This window comes from Apteryx rowi, unplaced genomic scaffold (assembly GCF_003343035.1).
Source record: "Apteryx rowi isolate R43461 unplaced genomic scaffold, aptRow1 scaffold_5, whole genome shotgun sequence".
Classification (NCBI taxonomy): Eukaryota; Metazoa; Chordata; class Aves; order Apterygiformes; family Apterygidae; genus Apteryx; species Apteryx rowi.
The window spans coordinates 963970-991789 of NW_020450760.1; the positions used below are offsets into that span (position 1 = coordinate 963970).

The 27820-nt window shown below is 37.6% G+C and overlaps 1 protein-coding gene across 13 annotated transcripts in view; it reads right to left on the minus strand.

Moving 5' to 3' along the window:
• MARK3 (microtubule affinity regulating kinase 3) overlaps positions 1-25563 on the minus strand; it is a 62344-nt gene extending 36781 nt beyond the window's left edge. For 4 of the 13 annotated variants that reach the window (XM_026079654.1, XM_026079646.1, XM_026079644.1 and 1 more), the window contains exons 1-8: positions 25330-25560; positions 24924-25227; positions 20528-20591; positions 20007-20045; positions 14711-14902; positions 8499-8552; positions 1451-1499; positions 683-748 (exon numbers count right to left, since the gene is read on the minus strand). In XM_026079654.1, coding sequence (XP_025935439.1) covers positions 683-748; positions 1451-1499; positions 8499-8552; positions 14711-14902; positions 20007-20045; positions 20528-20591; positions 24924-25075 — 616 coding nt within the window. In that variant the 5' untranslated portion in view covers positions 25076-25227; positions 25330-25560. Of the gene's footprint in view, positions 1-682; positions 749-1450; positions 1500-8498; positions 8553-14710; positions 14903-17604; positions 17623-20006; positions 20046-20527; positions 20592-24923; positions 25228-25329 lie in introns of those variants that run through there. The other 9 variants (XM_026079650.1, XM_026079652.1, XM_026079649.1 and 6 more) reach the window with 5 other exon arrangements.
• Between the last annotated feature and the right edge of the window lie 2257 nt (positions 25564-27820).

Below are 27820 nucleotides of genomic sequence, written 5' to 3' on the forward strand. Positions count from 1 at the left end.
GCAGCTGATTCTGAAGAGTCACATTGAAAACAAGTGTGCTATTAGGTTTTAGCCAGCAAGGAGTAATTTAATCCTCTATACCTAGATTCCAGTTCTGGTGAAAGAGCATGACATTGCACAATATATATTTTTTTGCTCAACAATCAGGAATAAGTGTTTAAGTTCCTCTATAACTTCCCTCCTAAAATGGACAAACGACTAAGCCCAAAAACTCTGATAGTAGAAAGTCTGTGACTAAGATAGGTCAAATGTCATCAACATCTGAAAACCAGAAGTACTGGTGCCTTAGTAAGTGGGAGTTAAAAAAACATGGAAAATGTTGCATCTGAGTATGTTTTTACCAAATATCTTGTGAGAACGAAAACACTAGACGAAGGGTGCTGAATACAATAAATTTTAAAAGTTAACATTTGTTGTAGACAGGAGCAATCTAGGGCTGAATATAGATTCTGATTAAATTCAAAATATGAAAACAGAGCAACTGTTCTTCAGTTGCAACAATTCAGGGTGTAGTTTTACAAGTTATACGTAGCCTTAAAAAGCCCCAGAAAACATAAAACATTTTGCATAAAATGTTACCCTACCATGACATTAATATTTTCTAATAAAAGAAAGCAAAACTTCAAAGTAAGTGCTTTCTATTACTTGGCAACTTGTTTATAATCACAGCAGAGATACTTACCCCCACTTGCGTATTCCATTATTAAATAGAGAGTTTTTTCAGTTTCAATGACTTCAAATAATTTCACTAGAAAAGAAAGCCATTTTTTAATCAATTATCTAGTTACAGAAGTATTGTTTTAAGGTAACTCCATAAGGGATTCTTTTGGAATTGCTGCTTGACAATATCAGAATATTTCTCTGAAGAAGCTTTTTCTATCTGATGTTCCAAAATGGAAAATACTGTATCACATTTGGTCAACTCACAAGGAACAGTATTTTGTCGTGAAACAATACTATGCCTCAGTTTGGTGGGAAAAGCAACTAAACTAAGCGTAACTTCCACCAATCTGAGCATCAGCTATAGCCATTTTAATGCACTGTACTGACATACATTGTGACAAGTTATCAAACAGTCTGCTCGCAGCCCTGTAACAATAGCACATCGCCTAAACCTTACAATTTTGAACATAGTCTTGACCACTGCTTGTTTTTAGTATATACTTATTTTGAATGAGAACTTAAATGCAGGAGCAAAGTGAACATTACACTCAAAAAGTACAACATTAGCAATTAAAAAGCCATCTAAATAACTGTTTTGTACAAACATCCAAATGATTCTCTTTTTTTTCTTTTTAAATACACACAACTCTGACAAAATATTTATTACTGCTTTACAGTAAGTTAAGCCCTGGTGCAAAATCTTCTATTAAACTTATACCAAATCGATTTTAACAGAAAAAGCTAGCATTTCTCCAGAGTTGGAAATTATGTGAAAAAAACAAGGTACCTATATTTGGATGATTTAAGATCTTCATTATTCTTACTTCTCTAAAGAGCTGAAATAAACATAAAACATGAAATAAGTTAATGAAAGTAATAGGTAACACCCATTCCTCCTAAAGTCCGATCATTTTGATTTACTTCTTTAATTTTAAATGCAAAGGGCAAACGTACTATTAGCATTTGAGTGAAGTTCATGAAATAAGCATTTACTGGAAGGAGGAGTTAAGTGCTTGCTTCTTTTAATCCCCAAAATAATCCCCCTGCAAACTGAAAAGAAAAAACCCACTAAGCACTCCAGATAGCTCAGGAGACCAGTGAAGTCTGTGGTTCCCAGACTTTTTGGGCCAAAAGTCCATTAAGAACCTATAGAGCTTCTTCCTGGCCACTAAATATCATATCATGCCTTTTTTTTTTTTTTTTTTTACTTCTTTATAGAAAATACTGTTTTCAAAGCTTTATGAACCCCCTATAGAGCACAGCTTGAAGACCACTCTGCTATAATACTGGCATGAGTTCAGCACTCTTCAGTATGTTATTAAAGCCCAATCTCCTAGCACACCATGGAATTACTATGCAATATGACAGGAATTTGCAGGGGAAAATCCGCTGCTTATTTCACAAAATGGTGTGTTATTCAACTATACCAGCAACGAGCAAATTTTAAGCACATATGGGAAGGCCAGGCAGCTTCTTGACCATTCAAAAGTGTTACTCTAAGATGATTGAGGCATGGTAACATCCAGTTTGGGATTTGACACTACGGTTTCAATATCTCTCATTGCCAGACATCCACCCTCCCAGACAGCTGATCCAGTATAACACACTAATGTACCTGCCAAAATTAATGGGACAAAACACAAATGGTGTCTTCCTGACCAAACAAACCCTAGCCAGTAGAAGAAACGCTTGACATCTAGACCATTGCTTTAAGGGTAGAGTCTCATAACACAAGCAAGCTGATCTAACTGCTATGGAAAGGAATCATCCTGCTCCCAACCCTCTTCACCATCTACTTTCGTATATGACAGGTTTCTACTACTTCCCTTTACACAAGCATTGGTGCTCACCTGGACCAACTCCCAAGGAATAAGTTTAACAGAAAGCTTCACCAAAACTAGAACTCCCCAAAACAAGAACAGTTCACCCAAGAGTTTTCTGTTGGTGTAGCTCCCTTACCCACCCCAGCACAGGGTAGGCCTCCTACAGCTGGACTGTAATATGGGATTTGCATCTAACAAACCAAAAATGAAAACAAAGTCTATTACTGATCAGTTGTTAACTATTTTCATCTTTGAAAATTCTCTTCTCCAAAAGACAATTTTATAAGATGTAAGATAAATCTGTAAATGTAAATATTAAAAATGCCATTGGTATTGTTACTACAATATAAAACACTGCTTTTAACAAAGCTGTTTAATAGCGAATGAAAGAAAAGTAGTCCTATTTCTTCTCTCAGAGAAGACCCAATATAAAAAATTATTATGAAAGCCTTAAGGTACAATACTATTGGATTTCCATTCTCTTATCTTCCTACAGCCACTTTTGAAAGGCTTAGTAGATGGGGAAAAAAGTCAAACAATTATCTTTTCAGGCAGTATGCTTACATGGTAGATGCGTATGTATGTATGTTTGTGTATATATATATATATATATATATACACACACACACATATATATACACACACACACACACAATATAAAAAACTGTTTCCCCTCTGCAGGACCCCCTATGCCAGCCCAAGACTCCAGATGGTCGACTTTCTCAAGTCTTGATTATTTTCTGATTGCTCCTTCTTTTTGAGGCATGCTATCAAGTGGTTTTATTATAAATCTAACACTAACTTCTACAGCAATACCAATAAAGTAACAGCACATACTGAACTTAACACAGAAAGACTGAAGCAGAAAGTATGCAACTCCCCAGGAATGCAGACAAGAAAGAAAGAAAAAAAAAGATTTTGCAAAGTAAGAGATTAACAGCATTGTTACTAACAGTAAGAAAGCAAGAAGTGCTACTATAAGATTCCCCTCAGGTCAGATTTCACGTAAACATAGTCACATTTAATATCTTCTCTTTATCACTGATGAACCGGAAATCTGTAGGTGTAGTTACTCAATAAAAGCAAAAAGGAAAAAAAAAGTGAAATATAGGAAACAAAAACACGCCAAGAGCCAACAAAACAGATTCCTTCTGTCTTTATCTCTTTTAATAAAACAAACTGCAGAATAATCACAATTTGAAGACCAGTTCTACCTATTTTCTCTTCCTTTCCAATGTCTCTGTAAGGGTAACATTTGGGGAGCAACCTTTAAACTCACCAAGAGACATCCTTCCCTTTGCAATGACTACAGCTCTGAATGGCACACTACCTGGATGTAGAGTAAAATAAAACAGTTTCCCCAATGCTTTTAATTATTTTATAATCATTGTCCAGGTTTATGACTGACCCTTTGCTAGATGAGGAGCTGCTTATACACCATCAAGACTGAATAATAAAGCCTGTTGGGTCAGACTTGCACCAAGTACAACTCCACTGCTGCACCGATGAAGAACTTGGCTGCTATTCAGCCATTAGCCTATTCACCATCACCTCACCCACCTACAAAGGTATTTTCATGAGTTTAAGTATGCGAATATAGTATTGAGGCTCAAAGTCATAACTGGAAAAAGGTACCACCAAACAAGAAGAATCAACCAAAGGCAATACAGAATAAGACGGTAAGAACTAGGCTAAAATTTGCAGTATCATCATCTAAATTAGTATACTCATTAACCTAATCTTTTTATAAAGAATGCTTTCTTCACTGGAGCTAGCTGCTTCCTCTATTGTACATAGTACAATTTGATGGTATAACGTAACCAAGCTCATACCATATTTTGGGCTGATTTAAATACCTAATATGCCCACAAAACCAGTACTCTGCATTACTAACCCTAATGAAGTACGTCAGTAAGTAGTTTCTACATCAACTCTTTGTTGAAGTGGGTGACTAGAAACAAGCATTTTTCAAAAAGGTATTTCTGTCTTAGAGGAAATTCAAAATATAAATACTTCAAAATAAGATACAAACACCCAATTCTTTACTATAATTTTAGTTATTTAAACCAACTAGGGGAGCACAATCTGAAGGCATTTACATGTTATGTTTGGCATTTTGACACAGAGAGCAGCTTTAACAGCAGCATTTACAAATGTCTGACATTGTATTACATTATTTCTGATAGAGGAATAAGACACTTTCAAAAAGTATACTTAAAGAAAAAAAGAGGTTTTCCACATTCATTCCCCCAAAACACTGTGTGCATCAGCTTTCAATAAATGAAGTACTCCCTATTTCCATACTTTCTAAAGCCCACATTACAGTTCATTAAAGAGTCAGGTATCATGGGGAAAACAAACAAACAAAACACACCGCTGAATCTGAGGTCCTTTGACATGAGGACACAGAAGAAGGTGTAGCAAGACATAACATCAAGGTTCTCAACTCAGAAGTGGAAAGTTATTTTTCTTCATTGTAAGAATTTACTTGTCTTAATAAGACCATAAAGGCAGACTATCAACTTAAAACTGTACTTATCAGTTTAATTTATAATACAAAGATTAAAAACTACTCCCGACTTGCTGAACAGCTCATTTTCAGTCAACAGGAGCTCTACAAATAGTTCTCGGCAAAGACAAACAGCCTCAGTCCGCAAAATAAATGGCTTTCAGCTTTGCTGTTGCCCAGTCCTTTGACTGTAAGCCACGTTAGATATATGGAAAGAGTTACATTTAATTAATACTGCTAGTGGACAAACTGAACAAAAAGAAACTTAGCAATGGAAGCACAGATGCATGCTGAGTAATAACCCTGTATCAATTTTACCTGAGCTTTACTGCGCTTACTCCTTAGCAGAAGGAGGGGGTGGGAGAAGGAACTATTGTTTTAAGCTGTCTTTGTACACGTTGAAAGACAAAATAGAAGAGTTCCTGCATTAGATATTGCAAGAGTTTCAATCACAAGTGACTATAAAAACACGGAAAAAGGGAAACGTTTGCTAAACAGCAAGTCAGTACACCAGCCAGATGCAGAGCTCTACCATATCCTGGTCCCCGTCCCCCCCAAAGAGAGAAAGATGTTCACAAGATACTGTCCTAAGCCAGCTCAAGCTTTAACTGCGTATTAGGCTTCTCTTGGTAACTCCCCACTGGATATGCCCTATATATAATTGGGAGCCCCACTCAGGAGGCCTTTACACAATGCAAGAACAAATTTGCCTCAAACAGATCACAACTCAAAAACAGAGGCAAAATACATTATGATCAGAAAAGTCTATGCATTTTAAATTCTCATCTTTTCCTTGCATCTTTTAAAATACTGATTGACCAAGGGCGAAAAAGCACACAGTATATATTAAAATTGATGGTTTAAGAACTCTAAAGCCTTATACAAAACAAGGTGCCCAAACAAGTGGCAAACACATCTGCACATAACAACCAAAATATTTGCCTGAGGAGCCAAGTTCTAAAAAAGGAAAATGAGAAGTGATTTAGTGTTATTACAGAGTCTTGGTAAAAATCTTGCATATAATGGAATTACTTATGCAAAAGGAAATAAAAAAAACAAAACAAACTTTTTTTTTTGTTTAGGAGGAAGTGAACTACTGCAGCACCAACACTTGCTTCCAGTGAGACTGATATTCACAGGGACTGGGTACACGAGTACATTTTTGGAGAATAATGAATATGACTAACAGTGCTGCCATGGGAAAAAAGCTCTAAGAATTCCCTTTTCTTTTAAAGCAGGGAAGTACCCATTACAGTTTCCTCTTCACTAAGAAAAGCAGTAGAGTAGCAATTAGATCCCAAAACAACAGTTAAGAGTAGCTGCATGGGGCTACCACAGACTGCCTAAGCAGCAGACAGGAACCCTTCTTCTTGTGAAGAATTGCACTGCTGAATATTTAACTGCCAAACCTGCAGCCACCAGTACCTTACTGACTGCTACTGCTTTAGAGAGGAAGGCAGGGCCTTCACAAGGGTAACTTTTTTCTGGCAGCAGAAGTGTCGGTGTGGAAGATGCGAGACAAAGGATTGGACTCAGCAGACTAAGTCAATCACTGCTCGTTTCACCACCTAAGGACGAACATGATACGCAGCAACACCACAGCTGAGACACTATACACCATACCCTCTTCTCTGCACAGCCCTTCCCTCCCCACCATACCTCAAATATTTTATTGCTCCCTCCAGAAGTGCAAGGTCAGCAGCACTTCCATTTTCATTTCCCCTGAATCTACAAGTAGTTTGCTTTGAATACACTGAGACTATGACATTGCTGACACTACTGGGGGGAAAAATTTGGGGAAGAGGTTTCAAAAAGCCTAGATGAAGCAAAATTCATAAGTAGTGCATTGTGTATTAAAGTCTGCCTTTACTCCGTTTACCATGACAAGCAGGCACTTAAAATTAAGAAAACGACTTTGTTTCTGAATTGAGAACACCTACATTACATCTTGCTAGACCTTCTTCTGTGTTCATATGCCAAATGACCTTACAGAAATGAGCAATTTAGCAATTTCACTCCTCAAATTTGATCCGATTTCTACCCCGCTATTTTGTACCAAGCCTCCAGACTCCCATTTAAGAAGGAAAAAGTCACTGATGCTCAGAACCTAGTGATAGACAGTACCAATCCACAAATCCCACTTTAAAAATCTGATTTTATAAATTTTGGAGAAAAAAAAAAAAAAAAAGACAACTGAGACAGAGACATAGCTTTTGTTTCCCTTCAAAGGGCTCCAAGCAGTTACAACAATTTACTAGGTATTTCGATTTGCACACGTTTGCCAAACAAATCAACTTTATCTAACTTACCATATAACCTAATTTACATTTTATTGCCTCCCTGTTTTCCCAGAAATTACCAGAAAGTCAGAGATTAAGTTGAAAATACTTGTGAGAAAACTGGAACCACATTATTTCCTTTTACACAGCCTAAAGAGTCACTAGGAAGTACCAAAGCTGCTACCCACTTGGAAGACTCAGTCTTTCTTCTATAGGTTATTCTTCGTCTCTCAAGTCATACAATGTAAGAACTTGTGTATTTTTCCAATTTCCTTTGCAGCTTTAATTTTGATAAAAACATCTAATCATGCGATCTTTTTAGTATTTGCATAAAATCCAAATGTGTATATTATTCAGTTTACTCTGGTTGTACAATTTAATTTTGTTTGCAGGTAAGTTCTGGGTATTCTCTCAAACAGAAACATTGCATGAAGCTTTTTTATCAAAGTATACAAAAGTAAATAAAAAGCCTTTGACTGCAGCACTTAAAAGAATGGACAGAGTTAGAAAAGTCCTAGGTAAAAGTGACATTTAAATGTACTTCCTGCGGGCACTCCAAAGCAGATTGGCTTGCTTGATGAAAGAGCAAGACTTATCACTACTTACTAAAATAGATAAGGCAATACAATTGTAACAGCACACAAAACAATTGAGGCTAGAGGGAAGAAACCAGAATAGCCATGCTCAAATTTGTTGCTGAAAAACCACAGCACCTTTTCTGCTGGAAACTATATGAAGGCATAGATAATGTTTGGCCGTACAGTCCAGAGGCAGTATTTTCATGGCCAGTTTAAGGGGACAGAACAAGCCTTGTATTTGTAAATTTAACAAAATGACCAGCATGAGGGAGACATGGGGGCATGACATCAAACCGCAAACATCCTCTCTGCAGGGTTAGACTGTACTTTAGAGACAAAGGAAGCCAGATGACATCTTACTGAGTTTACTTCTCAGGAGATTTCATTAACTTAAAACAAGAGGAGCTAGCAACACTTTTCTCAGTTTACAGCTCTGTAGGAACTCATCTATAAAACCACATATGCATCTTGAACAACTGCAGGGCTGTCAAAAATGTCTGTTACAAACCCAGTTACTAAATAGTCAGATGTGTGCAAGGTATGCAATGCTTCAGATTCTCCAGCACAGGCATTCAGGGTTAATGGAAGGAGGTGGTGAAAGGAAACAAGTTACAAAACAGTTGAAAGACTAAATGTAAAAACCTACCTTTTGTAGACTAGTTGGGTTCAGCTGTGTTTTGTCAATTATTTTTATGGCAACCTACAAGAAGAATTATTAAATCAATATTTTCAGTATGAACAATTGTAGCCACGTTACAAGAAAGATAGGTCTAGTAACAGAAATGGAAAACATGAAAATAGCCCCAAAAAGTTTCTTCAGAAAATTATGTACTTGTATTCTGTTTTAATCTGCAAGCATTTGGAATTAATGCTTGAAAGATAATTTAGTTCTACTGCAACATACTAAACAGGACAGTAGAAAAAACTCTAGTATTTTAAGGCTACTAAGAGCACTTTGTCTTTTGCTTGACATAAGACTATAACACACACATATATATATATATACACGTTATATACTACATTATATCATACTATAGTGGATAATACATCATATTATAGTGGAACTTATAATACTAGATAGTACCCTGATAGACAGCAGTATGCCTACAGATTATATTTACAGAGTATAATTACACTACAGAATATGCAGTAGTAACTGTGAATGCCAATTTGTGAAGATGCTTTTAAAAGCACAAATTTCATAGCAAATTGAAAGTAATGCTGTACAAATTCTGCAAGAACTAAGTTCATCTTTGGAAATTCACTGAATGTTTGTATCATTTTGTTCCTTGTTAGATAGGAAAAGAAATATTACCCTTTTGTGTTAACAAAGACCCATGAACTGTACTGCAACGATTTAGAAAAGTTTATTCCTTTACTGCTTTTCATCTTCTCAGTAAATACTGCACAGAAATGCTAAAGAACAAAATAAAAATTTCACAAAATAACCGAAAGAGAAATTCAGTACCACAGTAACCAGTTAGCACCTGAAGATTTAAGACAATGAAGAGGCAGCAGAGATGAACCTCAATGTAATGCAATGCAATTTGGATACAAGATGAATTAGAACAGGAAGGGGGACTCTTCCTAGAATTACATGCCAATTTGTATTTTTCCATCCAAAATTAGAAGTTAAGCATGCCAAAAGAAACTCAGCAGGATCCAGGGGGATGGTGCCTCTCAAAGAAGCAAGATGCTGCAACTCAGCTGATTGTAATACCTTACTGGTACTAGGCAAGGGCTCTCAATTCCCCTTGAACTTTTGGCTCAAATAGTAGACACTGCTCCTTCCTATGCCACAGCTCCCATTTCCCTGCATCACTGTGCCGTCTCTGTTTTCTCATCGAACTTGGGGTTGGAAACATATGGAATAAAGAATACCTTAAAACAAACCAAACTTTTCGCCCTCCATTCAAGTGCAGAAATGCATGGATGGATGGAACATCATGACGGAGAGGGTGAAAGCAAAACAGCATTCGACATTTGGGTACATCAGGGAACTGTATAATGAGTATGGGGTTTTCTGAAACTGAAATTTGAGGTGCATCATATGGTGAGGGCACCAAGAGGCTATCTAAGAACATTTTTGTTTGGGGAATATTTTCTTCTAATGCATGCTATTGAAATTAAAGATCACTATTTCCTGAGGCAAAATTCCACTACAAAATCTTGAGAAATCACTTCAAAAACAAAACATTAAGCAATAGGCAATTTTATATTTGCAGCTGTGTACGAAACCAAGAAAGATTTTATCTCTACCTTTATGTCTGTTGAACTGTTCTCACCTAGGTAACAAAGTTATTTACTTTCTGCAACCTCTTCAAACTAGACTGGATACAGAGTGACTACTACCTTTTTCAACAGAGAATAATGTTATTTTAAAATGATCTGGTGTCTCAAGACAATGTTACAGAACACAGCTGTTTGCTTGTTTAGCGCATCCTACTCAGAGGACAAGTTACATTTGTGTCTGAGCTGTACTAACTCTGATGAATTTTGAAAGACCAAAAAAAAAAAAAAGTTTCTTCAGCCCATGAACTCTTAAGGCATTGGGTTCCTGCAAAACACAAGTCCCCTGTTACCTCTGTGCACTGGCACCAGATGAACAGAAAAGTCTGACACTGGCAAACAATTTCAGCCCTGCAGATACAGCAACGGTACACACCTCAATTTTCTGAAAGGTAGACTTGCACGACTGTTCAGTGCACTAAATATAACCTTAAAGGCAAGGTGAATTTAGAGAATTCCCATCTGTATGAACACTGAAATTACAATGTGTTAACACTGACTTCGAGAGCTTGGAGTGACAAGAACAGGGAACAAATTCAGGCTCCATGACAAGGTCTCCAAACCATAAGCAATGGGAGCCTGCCCCCAAGAATATTCCTGACAAGCTTGAGGAAAAAAATCCTGTTTTATTAAGCATAGTTAATGAAGCATCAAACTGCCTTCTAAAGTAGAGATTCTGCTCTCTATACATAAAGCAAACCTGGAAAAATTTCAAGCATGGAGTGCTGTGGCCAATGTTGGAAGAATGCAAGTCCACCTACACCAGTACTGTGCAACATCAGCTGTGATATTTTATGTGAGAATATTAGTAGAATTAAAATTAACTTTTGCTTTCACCATTCACAGTAACAACACTTGAGACATTCCTCCTACATGGCTGGAATGCAGGAGTTATTAAAGCAGTCAAAAAAAGTTGAGACGCTGTGAGCAACTTGGCCAAATTGCTTCCATTCAAATTATTATTTTCTCCCTCTTAAATTTGATTTCTTTTTCAATGGAAGGAAAAGAAAAAAAGAAAAGAAAAAAAGGACAATAGATTCCTTCGAGTCAGACTTGGATCCTGAAAGGATTTTGAGCAAATTCTGTCTTAGCAGGAAACTTGAACTTCCTGCATATTGACTGAACACATGCCTCTAACAAACAGAAGGGTCCATATATTTTTCCAAGGTGGTTGGAATCACAGCCAAACAGCAAAAGGTAGTTTTATCTTTTAGATTAATTTTGATAAGTGTGGAAAATTTGTCAGAGGAAATAACCTTTTAAAGGTAGACTTGCTTTTATTAATGTGATTTAAGATGATAAAATGCATGACAAAAAATTAATAAAAGCAGATTTACAATGAAGATTCTTGATTTCAAAAGGGTAAACAGACTACAAAAAAGTCTACCAGATAGAGGAGCTCAAAGGAGAATATTTCCAAATGCCAGATTTGGTGTGGTGAAGCTAACCCTCAATACCTCTGCAGGGCACAGAAGGACATGCACTTCTTGGCAGGGTGACTCAAACACCCAAGTTAAGCTTATTTTCTGATCCTCCCCTGACGGATTGCACATTTCTCCCCTTCTGTAATTCGAGAGTAGACTCTCACTATGCATCTTTGCAGGTATATCCTGAAGATGGAAGTGTAAAAAAGTCCTGGAACTTACTCCAGTTGGAAACATGAGAGCTATATCTCAAGGACCAGGAAAATTCGTAGGGCAGGGCTTCAGATGTAGGAACTACCCCAGAAGAACACTTAAACAAACATACCCTCCCCCCACGTCTGCAAGAAGTAACAGAAAAGTACGGATCTGCTGCATGATTAAGAAGTTAATCAGCATAGAGATATAAAGAGGGAACTGCCATAAAGTGAAACTGAACTAGACCTTTCAAAAGACATTAAGAATAGCCACATAGATAACAAGGACAAGATGATAAGCAGGGTCAAAATGCAGCAAGGATATGGTAGAGATGAAAGTTAATTTAAGTGTGACACCCAAAACTAAATAAATATTTTAGTTTAGGTTTCAATATACGCGTTGGAAAAAAAAAGGAACAAGAACAGGATGTCCAACAGGAATGCGTATATAAAAACAAAATATTATAAGGTGAAAGAAATTCAGAGAGATGAGTGTAACCTGAGGTAAGACTGAGAAAATTATCCCAGACTTGAGTGGTGTATTTAAAAAAAAACAATAAAAAAACAACAAAAAAGCAGCATTCTTGTAGCAGAGATTTCTAACAACTAGCAAGTAACAAATGGCAGCACAGGAATAGAAATTATCAGATTTCACACTTAATTTTTTTTTTTTTTTTTTTTTTTAAAAGGGGGAAGTGAAGAAGGCACTTGCAAGCTTTCTAACAGACTCAACTACCACAAAATCTTTTAGCTCAAGATTTGAAAGGAAAAATTAGGGAAATGGAGAGAACGGATAAAATGCAACATATTTTCCCGCAGTTAATTGTGTCCCATCTCTGAATAAAGATCAGAACACAGCAGATACAACTATCCTGACTATAGTAAAGCCTCATCTGTGAGGACACATGGAAACTACTGAAGTCAGTAAGTTGAAATGTAGGTAGAGATTTTTTTAATTAATGAAAACTGGATAGAGAGATTTCAGGTTAGAAATAAACAAGTAATGGAGTTTCTCAAGGATCAGACTTGGGACTAGTTTTGTTAATATCTGTATCAGTGACCTGGGCACAGGAAGTCAAACTATAATGGTAAGTCTGTTGAAAGAGTTAAGAAGCATCACCAATACAATAGAAAACTGATATGAACAACCTTGGAGACTATAGTTCTCAAAGAAAGTGAGAATCAGCACTACAAAGTACAAGGTACAGCCACTGATCACGGGGGGGGGGTGGGAATCAACATGACTACCATGAAGGTGCAGTCTTAAGATGGATAAGTACTTCTACAAGGGTAAGGAAAAATTAGCGATACTGGAAATTGTTATCCAGCATATTGTGAACATTTCTGGTCATACATATCTAAAACCTGTAATTATCATCAATGCAGTATAGTTCACCTAGCAGGAAGAGAACATTTTACAAATCCCTCTTACAAAGGGGAAAGAAGTTTAAAATACCTTGAGCTACTTTTACAGGAATATACTTAAGTGTTCCCTTCAAAGGGATGCCACTCATTCCAGGTAACCAGGACCAATGTCTAGATCCTGGAAAGTATTTATGCTCTGACTTGATTACATGAAACCTATACCATGAGAGTTACAGAAAGTTAATATCTAAATCTTTATGAGTTTGGCCAAAGATTTTACGCTCTCACATTATTTGCTGAAGTTTCAATCAAAAGTACTAAATCGAAGGTTAATACACAGTTATGTGCATTAAAGAAAAAAAAAGAAAACAAAACTGTGCTTCAATTTTTGCAAAGCAACGCGTGACAAAAGCCCACATGATACTTATCTTCACCACCCATGCCTATAATAGCAGCAAGTAAGTACTAACCAAGTACTTGCATTTCCTGTGTTAGATATCAGTAAAAAAGAAGAAGGGAACTTAAGTGGAAAGCAAATAAACAGAAGCTTTGTCTAGAAAGCAGCACTAGTTTTAATATCAGAAGACAACTGATCACCAAAACTGCCAAAAAAAAAATCCCTCCTAACAACTCTGCCATAATGACGACCCCTCAGTTGCTCCTAGGGCTACTGATTCCATATTAACTCAGAAAAAGAAATTCACCTAAAACGCTACAGTCAGCCACTTAGCTTTCTTTAAAAGTCCTGGCTGATGTCAACAAGCATTTATTTCATTAGATAGGTTTGGCAAGCACTTGGTCTATAAGGTGTTTCTTCATCTTGCGGTACACAGAATTAGTACTAGTAAGAATAGCAACAAGAAACACCTTTTGTAACAAGCAAAGAGGAATATAGCTCACCAAATCAGAACCATCATTAGATGGAAGTTATTAATTACACTGCAACGGCATGCAGAAGCTAATTATGGAGCTGTGTTAGACACTATGAAGAGATAAAAGAGAAGGCTTGTCTACACCACACTCCACAGAGCGACAGACACACAAACCAGGGCTGAACAGACTGGAACGTCCCAGGGCAGTCGAGCAGTGCAGATACTAGCAGAACCATCCTGGGATGATACATTTGACTAGCCCACACACAGTATTTCCTTCACAAAGCTAAGCAGTGCACCACAATCAAGAAACTATATTAATTCCCATTCCCAATTTCACCTCCAGCACAGCCCTGAACTGTGCAACATAGATATACCAAGAAACAGTCTTTCTGGAAAGTCTATTTAATTGCTATATTTTTTGCCCTTTTGGGGGAATGGAAAATTTAGGAGGGAATTCTAGTAGCAAACTTGAACACAGTTCAGTTGGACAGAGACTTGAGAAAAATACAAAATTAAGAGACCACTGAAAGAAAAACTGTTTTGTAATCATTGCTAAAAAGAAAATCCAGTTTTCTATTTCTATTTTTTCCTACAACAGTGGCAATGCTGTCTAGTAAAAATGCTAAATAGTCGTAGACTTTGATGATACTACTCCAAGAGAACATTCAGACTTACTGCAATTCCCTGTTGTTTACACATATACCACTTTACCTCTCTGCCAGTAAGGATGTGTCTTGCCAGTTTCACTTTTGCAAAATTCCCCTTTCCAATCGTTTTAAGAAGTCTATAATTTCCAATATGTGGCTGTTCATCTGCACAGGAAGCTATAGAATTCCTGCAACGAGCTCCAGAGCGCCCAGTTCGAGAGGAAACTTCCTGGCGTCCGTCTCCATGGGACGTGTGCTACAACAAAAACATACACAGATAAGATTGAGAAATGAAGACAAAACACATCAATGATAAGTGTACAACATTCAAAAACATTAGCAGCTCCTTTGAAGAAACCTTCAAAGGATCCAATTCAAACTTCAGATTCTCATTGAACTTTACTCTAACACAGACTCTAAAGAGGTTCTCAGATCATAACACATTATCCATTTCATAACCTATCACCTGGTAAAGACCAAGTAGAACTACAGCTGAACCACAAGAATAATTAAGCATTTTCAGTAACTTACATGAACTTCAAAGTTAGAGTTACGGAATATGAAGGTGTTTGACATTATTTCCTGATTGCATTACCTTTCCTAACTAGAATGGGACAGACTTTTGAAAGGACACATGAACAAAAATTTTCCAAAAGAACAGACAGTAAAATATTCACCCTCATACAATTTAGTACTACTGATAAAATAATAAAAGTTCCTTTTAGAGGGGATTTTCCTCTTGTACTGAGCTCCTGTTCCTAAAAAACTTATTGTCTGAAAATACCCAAGCTGTTCTAGAGAACAAGGAAAAAAAGCTTACTGATCTCGATCATATCGAAACCCCAGATACTAAATGGCTGACCACCTGTTAGTGAGATCTGAGGTACATGCTGGATTCCTTTAATTTAGTTTCTCTGAATATATATTAATTGTATAAATGAAAGGGGACATATTATAGCTACATTATTCTTTATTTATTCATTAGATCATATGGTTAAGATAACAGCAAAATACTTTTTCATTTACTGATAGAGTACCTGTTTCAGAAAAGAGTAAGTCTCCCCTCATCTCCCTTAGTTCTCAGCTCATGCCTGAGGTCAATACGCTAACTTCACTAATTAAAGTATTAGTTAGAAATGCTCAGTAATCAGCTGGAGCAAACTTATGGTTACACAGAAGATTATAGGCTAAATTTACTGACATTCCAGAGTTCCAGGATCTTGTTGTCTGCCTAAAGATATCCAGAGTAGACTTAGGAGAGAAAGCAGAATATATTCCTGCTTAATTCTTCCCCCTTCTTAAAACACTAAATTTTCCAACTATCCCTTCTGATTCTTTGTATTGTTGATTGCATACTTCTCTGAAGCAATTACATTCACCTAGAAGTATTTGCCTCAATTAAATCTTTGCTTAACCCAAATGTCAAAGAACCCTGTTTCCACTTCAAACTCTAAGCAAGTACCTAGTGAAGTTTAGGAAGAGAACTTCAAAGTTCCTTTGAATATCCCAATAGCTTTCTCTCATTGCACGAGGTCTGTATCATACATGGTAGTGAAATGTTACCTCCGTTCGTCCTGCACTCCCTCTGTTCCTTTCATCGCTTAATGTTCCATGTTCCTTATTCCAGCCACAAATGGCCCCCTATTCAGTTATCTATCCCTCCAACTCCTTTCTGCGCTAGCTGTAGCTCTTCTACTCCTCTTGCTGAAGTCCAGTAGGAACTGCCAAAAATCTGGCATAGAGTAACTCAGCTTAAAAATCATGGCAACATAGGAATGTGAGATCATAACTAAACAGCTAACCATCATGGTGCATGCACAAATGACCACACACATGCTGCCTGACATTTGGCAAGTCTATTTAATAACCTTACGTAACTTTGTTGCCATTTACTCTGACTCTGGTTTGTTAATCTGAGCCCAACATCTATGATCAAATATTTAAAAAAGACATTCATTTCGTTTAAGAAATACCAGCAATAGGGAGTCTACCATAACTCTTGGGAAGCTGTTTCAATAGTTATCATTAAAAAAAAAAAAATCCCCCCAAACCCATGCGGTGTGTATATAAAGATTTAGTATCAGCCTTGCTTTAGTGTTTTGCTATTGGCTGGCTAGCACTACCAGCTGCAATGTTACCAGATTTCTAGTTCCCAGGTAGGTACCTAATTACTATGGTCACATTACCCCTTCACCTTAATAAACTATATATATATTGAACTCCCTAAACAGGCTGCTGTAAGAATGGTTAAAGACTAGAAAATATCTTGTGTAGTTCTTTTCAGAACCCTCTCCAATTCTTCCAACATCTTTTTGTTGTATTCATGCTAGAGCTGGACACGCTATCCCAACAGCACTTGCGACAGGACCAAACATAGATTATATCTTCCATTCAACACTCCACTGATCGCACATGGACAGAACTAACCCCTCCTGGCAGAAGACCACGTATATCTGATCACCCAACATCAGCCCCAACTCTGTTTTAAGAATTATTGCTTTCCCCTCCCTTAACACACACAGTGACTTTCATCCTTATTCCTTAGATGTATGATCTCATGTATGGCTGTAGTGAAATACAGTTTCCTTCCATCCAGCTTATTATGTATTCCTAATGATCGGCCCTTCCTGCCCAATGTACTCTAGGAATCTTTATCCTACACAAAAGTTTTCAGGAGCAACATTATACTTTTCTTCTGAAACGCTAATAAATAGCACAGGAACAAAAAGTGCATCCATAACAAGATCCACTAGAAATACAAGAGCTTGATAACAATTCCTTGTTCACTTTATCTCAAGAACTATCACAACTGGATCAACATTTATCAGTCAAGCATTCTTTAAGAAAGGACTGACAAGACCAATTTCCCCCAAAAGAGCCCAAATGAAGGAACTGTACCCTCGACTGTATCCTGAAGAAACTGAAATCTTTTATCAGTTATTTCACTGTTTTGCATACCATTAATGCCAGGCTGACAGTAATTATTCAGGTCATCTTATTTCCCTCTGAAGGCACTGGCACAGCAACACCAATCCTCTATGCTTCCCTAAACTTTGGCTTCCAACAAAACTTGCAACACACAATGCAGAGAACTTCTGTCAGCATTTTTGGTACACTCAAGCGTCAAGTTATTCAGACCAGCTAGAAGAAGCAGCAACTGCTGATGGTAGATATTAACATCCTCCAACATCGCTATTCCCAGCAATCAGGGACTGGGGATGTCCTGCACAGGGCCACAAGGATATTTCTTGGGTATGTGAGAAGAAGGCTCACTTTTGGTTCAAGTACAGTATCCCAGGAATACAGCTGTTCCACATGGCACTACACTGAGTTGATAATCTACCTTGGAAACTGAAGTACAGCAGAACTATTTAGAAGACAGCCCTTCCGGATCTAGGCATGCAGTACAGGCACACAAGCTGTCTTTAGCAAGGGCCTTCCTGTCCCCAAAGCAGGGTTTATTAGCTCAGGCTCCACAGCATACAGATTCACCAAGTAGGTTGGTTTCTGAACCACATGGCTGGCTCTGGAAACAGAGTATCTACATTTGTTCTGCCTTGTGCTTGAACTGATAAGCTGCATTAGAACAGAATTAGCTTTTACCAAGGTAATTCAGACATGGACGTCAGGTACAACTTGCTCCCAGACCAGAAAATCTGTGTACGGGTTATTCAGAACTGACCTTATTCATATTTTACTCTATATAAACAATACTAGGTAAAAAAGGAGTTTTTCCTGTATTAACAAGTTCCATTTCATGTAGTAAAACATCCCAATTAACATATCTGGAGAGCTTCACTGTTCTTAGTTCTAGTGAGGAATGACTTCTTGTGTCCTATCATTTTGTTCAAACTTTCTATCTTTGCACTTAAAGAGAGGAACTAACAGCTGTGAATTCATTAGTATTTAGTGTTGGTAAGTTTAATACAAACTCCCTGCATGAGGTTGTCATCTCCTCTAACCCAGATTATTTCTTTAAAAGAGCAAGACCTTTTTGTGTTGCAGTGTTTGAAATCAAGCAGTGTGTCCCTAAGCAGTTCAGTTATCTCCAACTGACTTGCTCATAGTTGTGTTCAGCTCTGCATAAATTGGCTCATTTACGAGCACATCTAATTTGGACTTTCTTTCACTTCACATAAGTAGATCTACCAGCAATTCCTTCCTCTGTCAAATACAGAATTCTTATGTTGAGCAGAACACAAACTTTCTTAAAGCTGCAGAGAACCATTTCCCAGTTTCAGCATGGATTTTCTTTTGCTTATGGAAATGAAGGAAGAGGGCTTGATAGCATACAGTACCAAAAGCCATAAACTCAAAAACAAGTAAAACAAAGCATTTCTCCCACCCAAATCATTTTCAAGAAGCCGTGGGGGGTAGATGGGAAGAAAAACTAAATGTTGTAGGCAAAAAGGACAAATATAGACGGTCCAGAAAAAGTTTCAGTCAGGCAGTGGCTTATATAGGACTTGGCTGAACCTCGCTACTTCCCAGGGTAACTTCCTCAGCAGCTACTTTGATGCAACAAAACCATCATCAAATTAACAATTCCTATCTCACCAAGGAGAAATATTAATAGGATCCTCCACTTCCTACGTTGAGATGCAAGTCATTTGTCTTTTCCTAAACAGACCTTCAGATTAGCAGATTTTGCCTTTCCGTTTCCAAAGATTTTGTTCAGCTTCAGGCTTTTTTCCCAGATCCGCATTTGTATGGCTAAACCCTTCCACAAGAAGGTTTTTTTTGCCTTAAAAATATAACATTTAAAACAAGCATATGTTTATTTCTAGTACTTCTTCATACATTGTGATAGGTGAGCTGTATCTCATGGACATGCTTTCTCCATAAGTGTAAAACTCTTTTGTGACACTCACCACAGGCCTGAGCGAGTCCCAGAATACCTATCTTCACACCATGGTCAGGTCAAGAAAGACTATTATTATACTGCAGATAGAAAAGTGAAGCCACAAGACTGCACGCTTTATGCGGCCTGAGGCTAGCCAGAGTCACTATCTTCTTTAAAAAAAGGTCTCCTGAATTCCACTCATGACAAGACAGCACCTTCTTCCAAATCTTGGCATGCATCAGGTTCCATTTTGAAGTCTTAGCTTTAAAAGCTTTTTCTGCGCATGGTAGAAGTGACTTCCAAACAAAACTATCCATTTTCAAGCTAATAAGACAACTTTACTCAACTCGCACCCCCCCCCCCAAACCCAGCCCCCTCCCCCCCAAACCCCACTGACATTACTCAACCCAGAAAAACTTGGAAATGGAGTAGAACACCTTCAGATGTGAGAGTCCTTACTGCAAGGGAGGGATTGAGCCTAAGACCAACTACATTTGGAGCACAATGCAAAACCCACCTTTTCGCAAAAGCCTTCCCCCAATGATGAGCCGACATCCTTTCATAGCCAGATAATGATTAGCATGAAGAGAAAGAAAAGAAAGTAAAAAGCAAATGAAGTATGAAGGTGTTGACAACTGATATCTCTTTGGTAAATGTTAGCATTATCCAATAGCTGTTTGATGAGAGATATCTTAACATTCAGAACATTAGAAACACACAGGACAGAGAGGATGACTAGTGTCAAAGTTCTTATAATACTTAGGAAGGTGTCAACAGCTGAAACAACCTGAAAGAGAGAGAATCTGAAATCCATTCAAAAAGCTGAAAAAATATTAAGAAATTAGAATGGCCAAGAGCAGAAAAATCCATGTTTATGCATATTAAGTAGGAAGCTTTCTTTCTAGAATGGGGAGGACAAATAGTATTAACATTTTGTTTAAAAGCATCTATTTTGTACAATAGTGAAAATAACCTTCTGATCAATCAGATGAACTATTAAAATTTAATTTCACAAATATCTCTAGGAACGTCTATTACCTTAGCTTTTACCACATCCTTGGATGAAATATTACAAAGTGATATTACAGAACCCCTTGGAAAGCTGTCAGACCAGTAAGAATTATGATAGTTTCATTAGATTTAGCATTTTTAATTATAATAAGAAAAATCTGTGTTTTCAAGTCTATCCTTTATAATGTTAATAATCTAAACATTCCAGGACATAATGAGCATTTGAAAAACTAAGCAAGTTTTTTTCTTACCCTAATTTGGAGACACAAAATAGAAATACATAGTAATTTCCCTCCCCCATCCTTTCATAGCACTCTTATTTATAGAAAAACGTATCAGGAATTTGACACAGATTTTTAAAATACCACAATATTTAAAACCAAACATTTTAAGACTAACTTTACTGCAGCCCTTCCTAACAATGTGCTGTTAACATTTATCATTAACATCTTTAAGAACATACAGACTGCCGAGTACTACTCAGTGCAAGAGAAAAAAGCTTAGTCCTAAGAATATTCTCAGAGGTAGTGTCTTATTGCACAGACATGCCCATAAAAAAGCATAGCTCAAGCCAGCAGAGCATCCTGCAGCTGCTTATGAAGGAATTTTAGTGGAAAGTCAAAACACAGACTTAAATCTTTGGTAACCACTAAAGGGTTTCAAAGCAAACATTTAACCACAATTGTCCATATGCAAGATACTGTTCAGGGAGTCTCTATATTAGCAATTATTATAAAATAGGAAGATATCATGGGAAGATTTTCTTTGTTTGGCCATATTTTTATCTCCCTTCTACTATTGGTCAGTGCATGAAGCAGGACACTGAGCAAGACAGATTTTGTAAGCACAGTCATACTGGGCCTGATATCTGAATAACCAATTCTTCGGTCTGGGTACATATAATTAAAAGTAGTTTTTAAACGAGCTTGCTGCATAACCGATCTTAAGGACAAACAGTCATCCCTTCCATCTCATGAAATTCTAAATGCTGTCTTATGAAGGACAATACTCTCTGATGTAGCATTAAAGTTATCAATCCATGAAAGCAGATTTATTGACTTAAGTTTTGTTCAGTCCTACCATTACGGTTGCTGCAATCAAGTGGAACAGCTAGAATGGTTAGAATTCAGCAAAAGAAATAAACTGACCTTCTATAAACACATTATAGCCAGGTAAGGAAAGAAAAGACTGATTTGGATGTTTCCATTCTCAAAAGGTGAAGAATTCACTGCACAATTCTTGGCCTATTATTCTACCCATTTATTAAACTGGTATGACCCTTCACAAAAATGACTGGCTAGTTTAATTAGGTCATATTTGTCAAATAACCAGTTTAAAAAGAGAACCTTAAGAGTAAATACAATCTTCAGTACACACAGGCTATACCTCTCAGAACACATTCCCAATTCTCCCTTCCCTCAGCAGGGAGAGGGAAAAAAACAAAAGAAAAAAGAAAGAAAAAGCAACAGTCAGGACAAGCCAGCTTCAAATCAAAACCAATACAACAGAATTCAAGTCACTATACTGCGCAGCCTGATGGAGGCTGACAGTACAGACTGACATCCAAGAGATTTCCACTCTACACAGGGAATATTACCAACAAAAGGGTTGCCTTTAACACCTGCACGCTCACCCAGACAGCCTGTGGGAAGAGCAAGAGACAAAGCGCGGCACCATTCCCCTGCCGAGGGGAGTGGGAAAGCGCCCACAGCTAAGCACTAACAGCCTTCACCAAAGGAAAGGTGCTCGCCTTCGCAGACCTGGCAGACCCTGCCTGCCGAGGCCTTTAAACACACAGGCACCAACGTCTCTGCTGATGTATCTGATATAGTTTGGTTCATATTCTACACAGCAGCGTATGAAAGAGATGCAATTTGTAATTCCCTGATTAGCACTGAACACAACAACAGTGAAGAAATTCTGCTTACATACTCAAAAAGATAAGTCTGGTGCTGTTTAGAAAAGCCTTTTAAAAGGTCTTTTGTTACTTTACATATCAAGATCTGACATTTATCATATCTTTCAAGCCAAAGTTTCTTTACTCCTGATTAAAATTGATATTTATTGACATCAGCCTGGGGAATAACAGCTGAAGAGCCAACCATATTCTATTCTTCATCAACAATACCGCCAACTAAGTTGTTTCCAGAATCATCATTGTTAGTAATTACATGCTAAACAAAAAAACTCTCACAGTTGGTTTTCAAAGACCACATTGAGCTTGCAGATAGAAAACTTTGTTTAGGCTTTAACCCTGCAGGAACAAATCTGATTTGAAAGTTAATTTTTGCTTATATGTACACACACAGAGCTCAAAAAGCTGCTCTTTTATGGGCCAAGAATTCTTATTAACCCAAGGGTTTCATCCAGGGACTGACTTGAGTGTTACCACAGCCATACTCAGTACCTTTCAGGTTTATTTTTAAGTGCACTCAGAGCAGTAAGCATCTATTCACCATACATATTTTAAGATTTTTAGGGGCAGATGTTCTCCAAACTAAGCAGGGCCAAATTAATATGCCATGAGCCTAAAAGAAGTGACCTCCAGTTCTGAGCTGGCGGACTTCCACAAGGCAGCATTATTTGCCTGAAAGGAAGAGGAAGTTGCAGACACACGCTACTTATATGCCATATGAAATGGAAATCCAGAGACAAATGCCTCCACTCTTAAAATTCCTTATGCTTGAGTCACCTGAGACGTTTAGTCAACAGGAACCATCTGCTTACATCAACATGACAGTGCCTTTCAGCTAGAATTAAGATAGAGAATCCAGCAGGTAAGGGTATTAAGTGAACCAGTAAGAAAGCCTTGGAAGTCGTCTGCGGAAGTTCAGTGTACTAAAAAACTGTATTTCCACTTGTCTTATTTTCCTCCAGTAATTTCTGTAGTTGGGTTCCATTTTGCAGATTGCTACTTTTAAGGCCACAATTTAAGTCACATTCAATGGCAAAAAGAAAACACACAAACAAAAACACCTGACTTTTTAACAACTTCTGGCTTATGGTGCTGTAGCTTAGTTTTTCTGAGTTACTGAAATGATGTAAAGAGGAAGAAAATAATTACCAGAAGCACAAGAACACAAGAAAGGTGTATAACTGCAGTCATGTACCTCTGGTTTTGGTTGTGGCACAAGTTATCCTAGCCTTACAGTGCTATATTATGATTGGTTTTAACCAAGCTAAAACAAAGTAGTGAGAAGTGTTTCTAGCCTTTTCCCACCTGAATTGGACACTCCCATTCTCTCCTTTGCATCAGTATTAACAGCTACACAGAATGGGAAAAAGAAATTCTTAAGAATTAATTTTAGTCAGATCACAGAGCTGACCAGACTTTTAAAACAATTACACAATAATTAGTTCTAACAAAAATGATAGGTGGGAAGAGGCAGCCAGGACTGATTCCTGCAGCAGCCCTACATCAGTTCAAGCTGACAGTGAAAGCGAATGTTTAACTGATACAGCACAGGTTGTTTAGCAGAGCTGAGGAGTGAAACATCTCACTTCAAAATGTTAAAATACTAACATTCAGTGAAACACAATACTATACAATATAGGTTATTCTTTTTGAGTACAAGCACAGTACTGTACCTATTGGGTATCCCAGGCACTATGAAATGCATAAAAAGAATTTTCCTGCTCAGCAAAAATTTTCATAAAAAGTACATCCCAGATAAATTCCTAGAACATTTTATTTCTAGTTATTTTGTCACCTTCACCTAAATCTAATTCAAAACAAAATGTTTATAAATGGTGAAAAATGTAAGAGAACCTAGACATCCCTGTAAAAGAAAATCTAACAGAACTCTTGGTCACAGGCACACTTCCCCCCAACCTGCCCTTTAAAAAAAAATGATTTCACACTATGGAAGAAAGCATTCTGATCACAGATCTATTTGTAATAGGAGAAGTGTGATAAATAATATATAGAATAATGTGAGCTTGCATATTGTCTGTAAATGCTGTAATGCATTTCAGATCTAATCAGTAATAAATCAAGAGCTACCACACACACACCCACAGTGTCTTGAAAATAAATTTTGGGGTCTAACCCTAAACTTACTAACCCTTTTTAAAATGAAGAAAAGGAAATGAGACAGTTTTGCTGCACAGAATCCTTTTGTATAGGCTTGAACAAGCACAATTGCCATCACCTTGGCATTTTTCAATAGCAAATTTTTCCCATTAGCCACAGCCATGGAGATAACAGTATATTTTAGTCTTGCTTTTCCTCAAATTACTTGCCTTTTGAATTCAGATTGGTCTGCAATACTAACACATTCAAAACAGTTACCTTAGTCTTTTTTTTTTTTTTTTACAGAAACACAGCTGTGCAATGAAGACAGATTCAGATTAAACTGTTCATTCAAAAATGCTTATTTCTCTTGCTATTTCATGCTCTTAAAAAAAAAAAAAACTATACCACCTGTATTTCCTTGTTTCTATCCACAATTCTCTATCACCTTGCCATTCTTTGGGAATTTTTTTCCTGAATATATTTGTCCTACTCTCCAGAATCTGTTCTTTCTGCTGCTGTTTCTTTGTCACTGGCTGTCCTCCATCCTGCCATATGCACATTCCTCTGTGTCTCTTCTACTGCGTCTTCCTTCTCCTGTCCTTCTACTTCCTTCTCCTGTCCTTCTACTGCGTCTACCTTCTCTCTCAGTTTTGGGGGAAGAAGGTCTCTTCTGCCTCTGTTGCTTCTTCTCCCATAGGCAGGACATAAAATTCTGTAGAAAATAAAAAAGATCTGATCCTCTCCTTCACTCCTGTTCCCTAAGCAGCTGACAGCCACTGCTGTAAAAGGCACCACCAGCAAGGAGTTGCTCTACCTTTGCAGTGAGGAGCAAATTTGCAGGCAAATGGCCAGCTCCCAACTGTCCAAGTGTGAAGTTCCTATGATCACAGATCATTTGGGATGCCTTTCCTCTCAAAACCAGGTGACCTGTAGCCACAGATCCTTTAATCTTGAACTTGAAGGTTTGATAGCCGTGAGTAGGTTTTGGGGAAAGTCACTGGGACTGTATTTCTACCTTAGCAGTATATGCATTGAAGTGTCTCAATAATAAGTGGTATGCGCTACCTTAAAAAAAAAAAAAAAAAAAAAAGAAGAAGAAGAAGAGCAAGTACTGACAATTAGGCCTCGTCTATTCCACAAGAATTGCCAACTGCTGAACATGGTTTAGCTGCAAGCATAGACAATGATAATTTGTGTTCGCCATCATTCTGGAGGCTAACTTCATTTTCAAAAATGCAAGTATAGGCAGGATAAACTATGATCAGCACACTTAAACCAGATTCAACACCAGCCAAGCCTTTGTCAGCAGTGGTAATCTTCCAAATAGAGAGAAGACATTAAGGGGGTCTATGGCTATGGCCCAAAGGCTGTCTGAATACCTGGCACTTCTAAAGCATCTTCCCATGGAACTTCAAAGAATCCTATGAATAGTAACTAATTAAACCTCACTGAAGTGAAAGAGAATCAAGGGCTCAATTTACCTGCCAATAAACATCAGGTTTTAGGGTGGAAGAACAGTTAGCTGGAGTTGCAAAAATGCTGTATTTTGAAGCAAAAAATAGAACCGAAGAATAATTTTGTATGCATTTACAGCGGTAGAGGTAATTTGGACAAACTAAATATCATATTAAAATTTCATTTTAGCAACGCTTAACAGCATGCATTTAGGTGCCTTAATAGCTAATGGTCAGAATACCAGAGAGTACCTCTTTGAGGAATGTAGTACTGTATTGTGGGATTGTTTCAGCGGATTTGACAGGCAGGGATTAATCTGAGTAATCACCAATATCACTACCTACAGGTATTTCTGTGGTCACCAGCCCAAATTACAGCAGTTAAAAGATCTGCCTTAATCAAAACCTAAGGCAATTCATCTGCAAGCAAGACAATCCCTGTATGGTAAATTATGAAGATTACTAAATAGAAGTGTTAGTCCAATATTTTGAAGTGAGAACGAGGTGCCTTAAGTGGAAGACATGTAAAATCTAACTCCAAGTGCTAGAACACACAGCTTGTGAATAACATTTCCTCAAGCACATACCAAGTCTTTCCACCATTAAGTTATCTATAGTAGAGTTTGAATTAATTATGTTAGGAACCTGACTCGAACAGTTTCTAAAGTGATTTACTGGGCGGCCTTGATACATGTAAGTGGAGCTTGAAAACCTCAGTCGGGTTTACTTACAGACTAAAATAATTATCTGAATAAACTCTGAAGTACTTTGTACAGTATGTGACAACTTCACCTCTCCCCATGGCATAGAGAGGGCCACACAATATTTTAGTTATTTTCTTCCACAAGGCAGGAAGCTCATTGAGATTTTACAACCAAATATGCTTAGTTGGCTTTTTGCTCAATATAGCTCTTAGCCTGCAGGTTGCATCAAGTGCTAAAACAAATAAAGATCACAGAAGTTAGAAGTGCCTATTATGTCAATAAAATCCAAATCCCTAGTAATGCAGCAATTGTTCCATGCAGCATGTTTTCTAACGCTTTGTCTGGTCTTGTTTTAAACAATGGGGCTACCATCACTTTTCTTGGACTGAACAATCCAGCAGTTTTTCCTGATCTTTAACCAAAGCTTCCACTTTTCATGCCAATCCAAAAGATAAGCACCCTTCAAAAAAATCCTCTTCTATCAAGTCTGGCATCTGACTTATAAAGAACATCAGGTAGCCTTTTAAGAGGCTAAATACAAAGTTTACTTATCAACTCATTTCAGACCTAGACCGAGTGACACCTCCCTTCTGCAGAGCTGCTTACGTTTCGCCCAAAGGATAAACAGAATAATGGTTAGACAGGGTACAGCGGGATCAAGTGAGTTTTAACTTACAAGAAATACAGCTCCTATCTGCAGAGAGGGAGTCTCCTACCAAGCTTCATTTTTGGCTATCTGCTCATGTGGCAGTACTTTGTTTTTTTTCCCTTTAGCATGCGACCTGTATGATTGTTAACACAGCATTTGACTTCAGCTTGGGAACAAAATGGCATGTTTTAAGCAAAGTATTTATATTCTTAAGCCCTATCTTCCTAGGGAGAAAAAATAAATAAATAAAAGAGGAACAGGCTCTCTAGTTGAGAGGATAATTTCAGAAAGAGGACCTTTTAATGTCATCTGAACAGGTGACTGGCAGAACAGCGTCATTATCAGCTAGAACCGTGCAAATTAAACAGGGAAAAGGCCTGTTATGTAGGTCACCGAGCCCACCGCTACCCCAGCTGAATTACTGCCTATAGTCTCTGACCAGCCGCGCACCTGGCCGCCGCAAGCCGGGGCCGCAGCATCGGACGGGGCCCCGCGGCC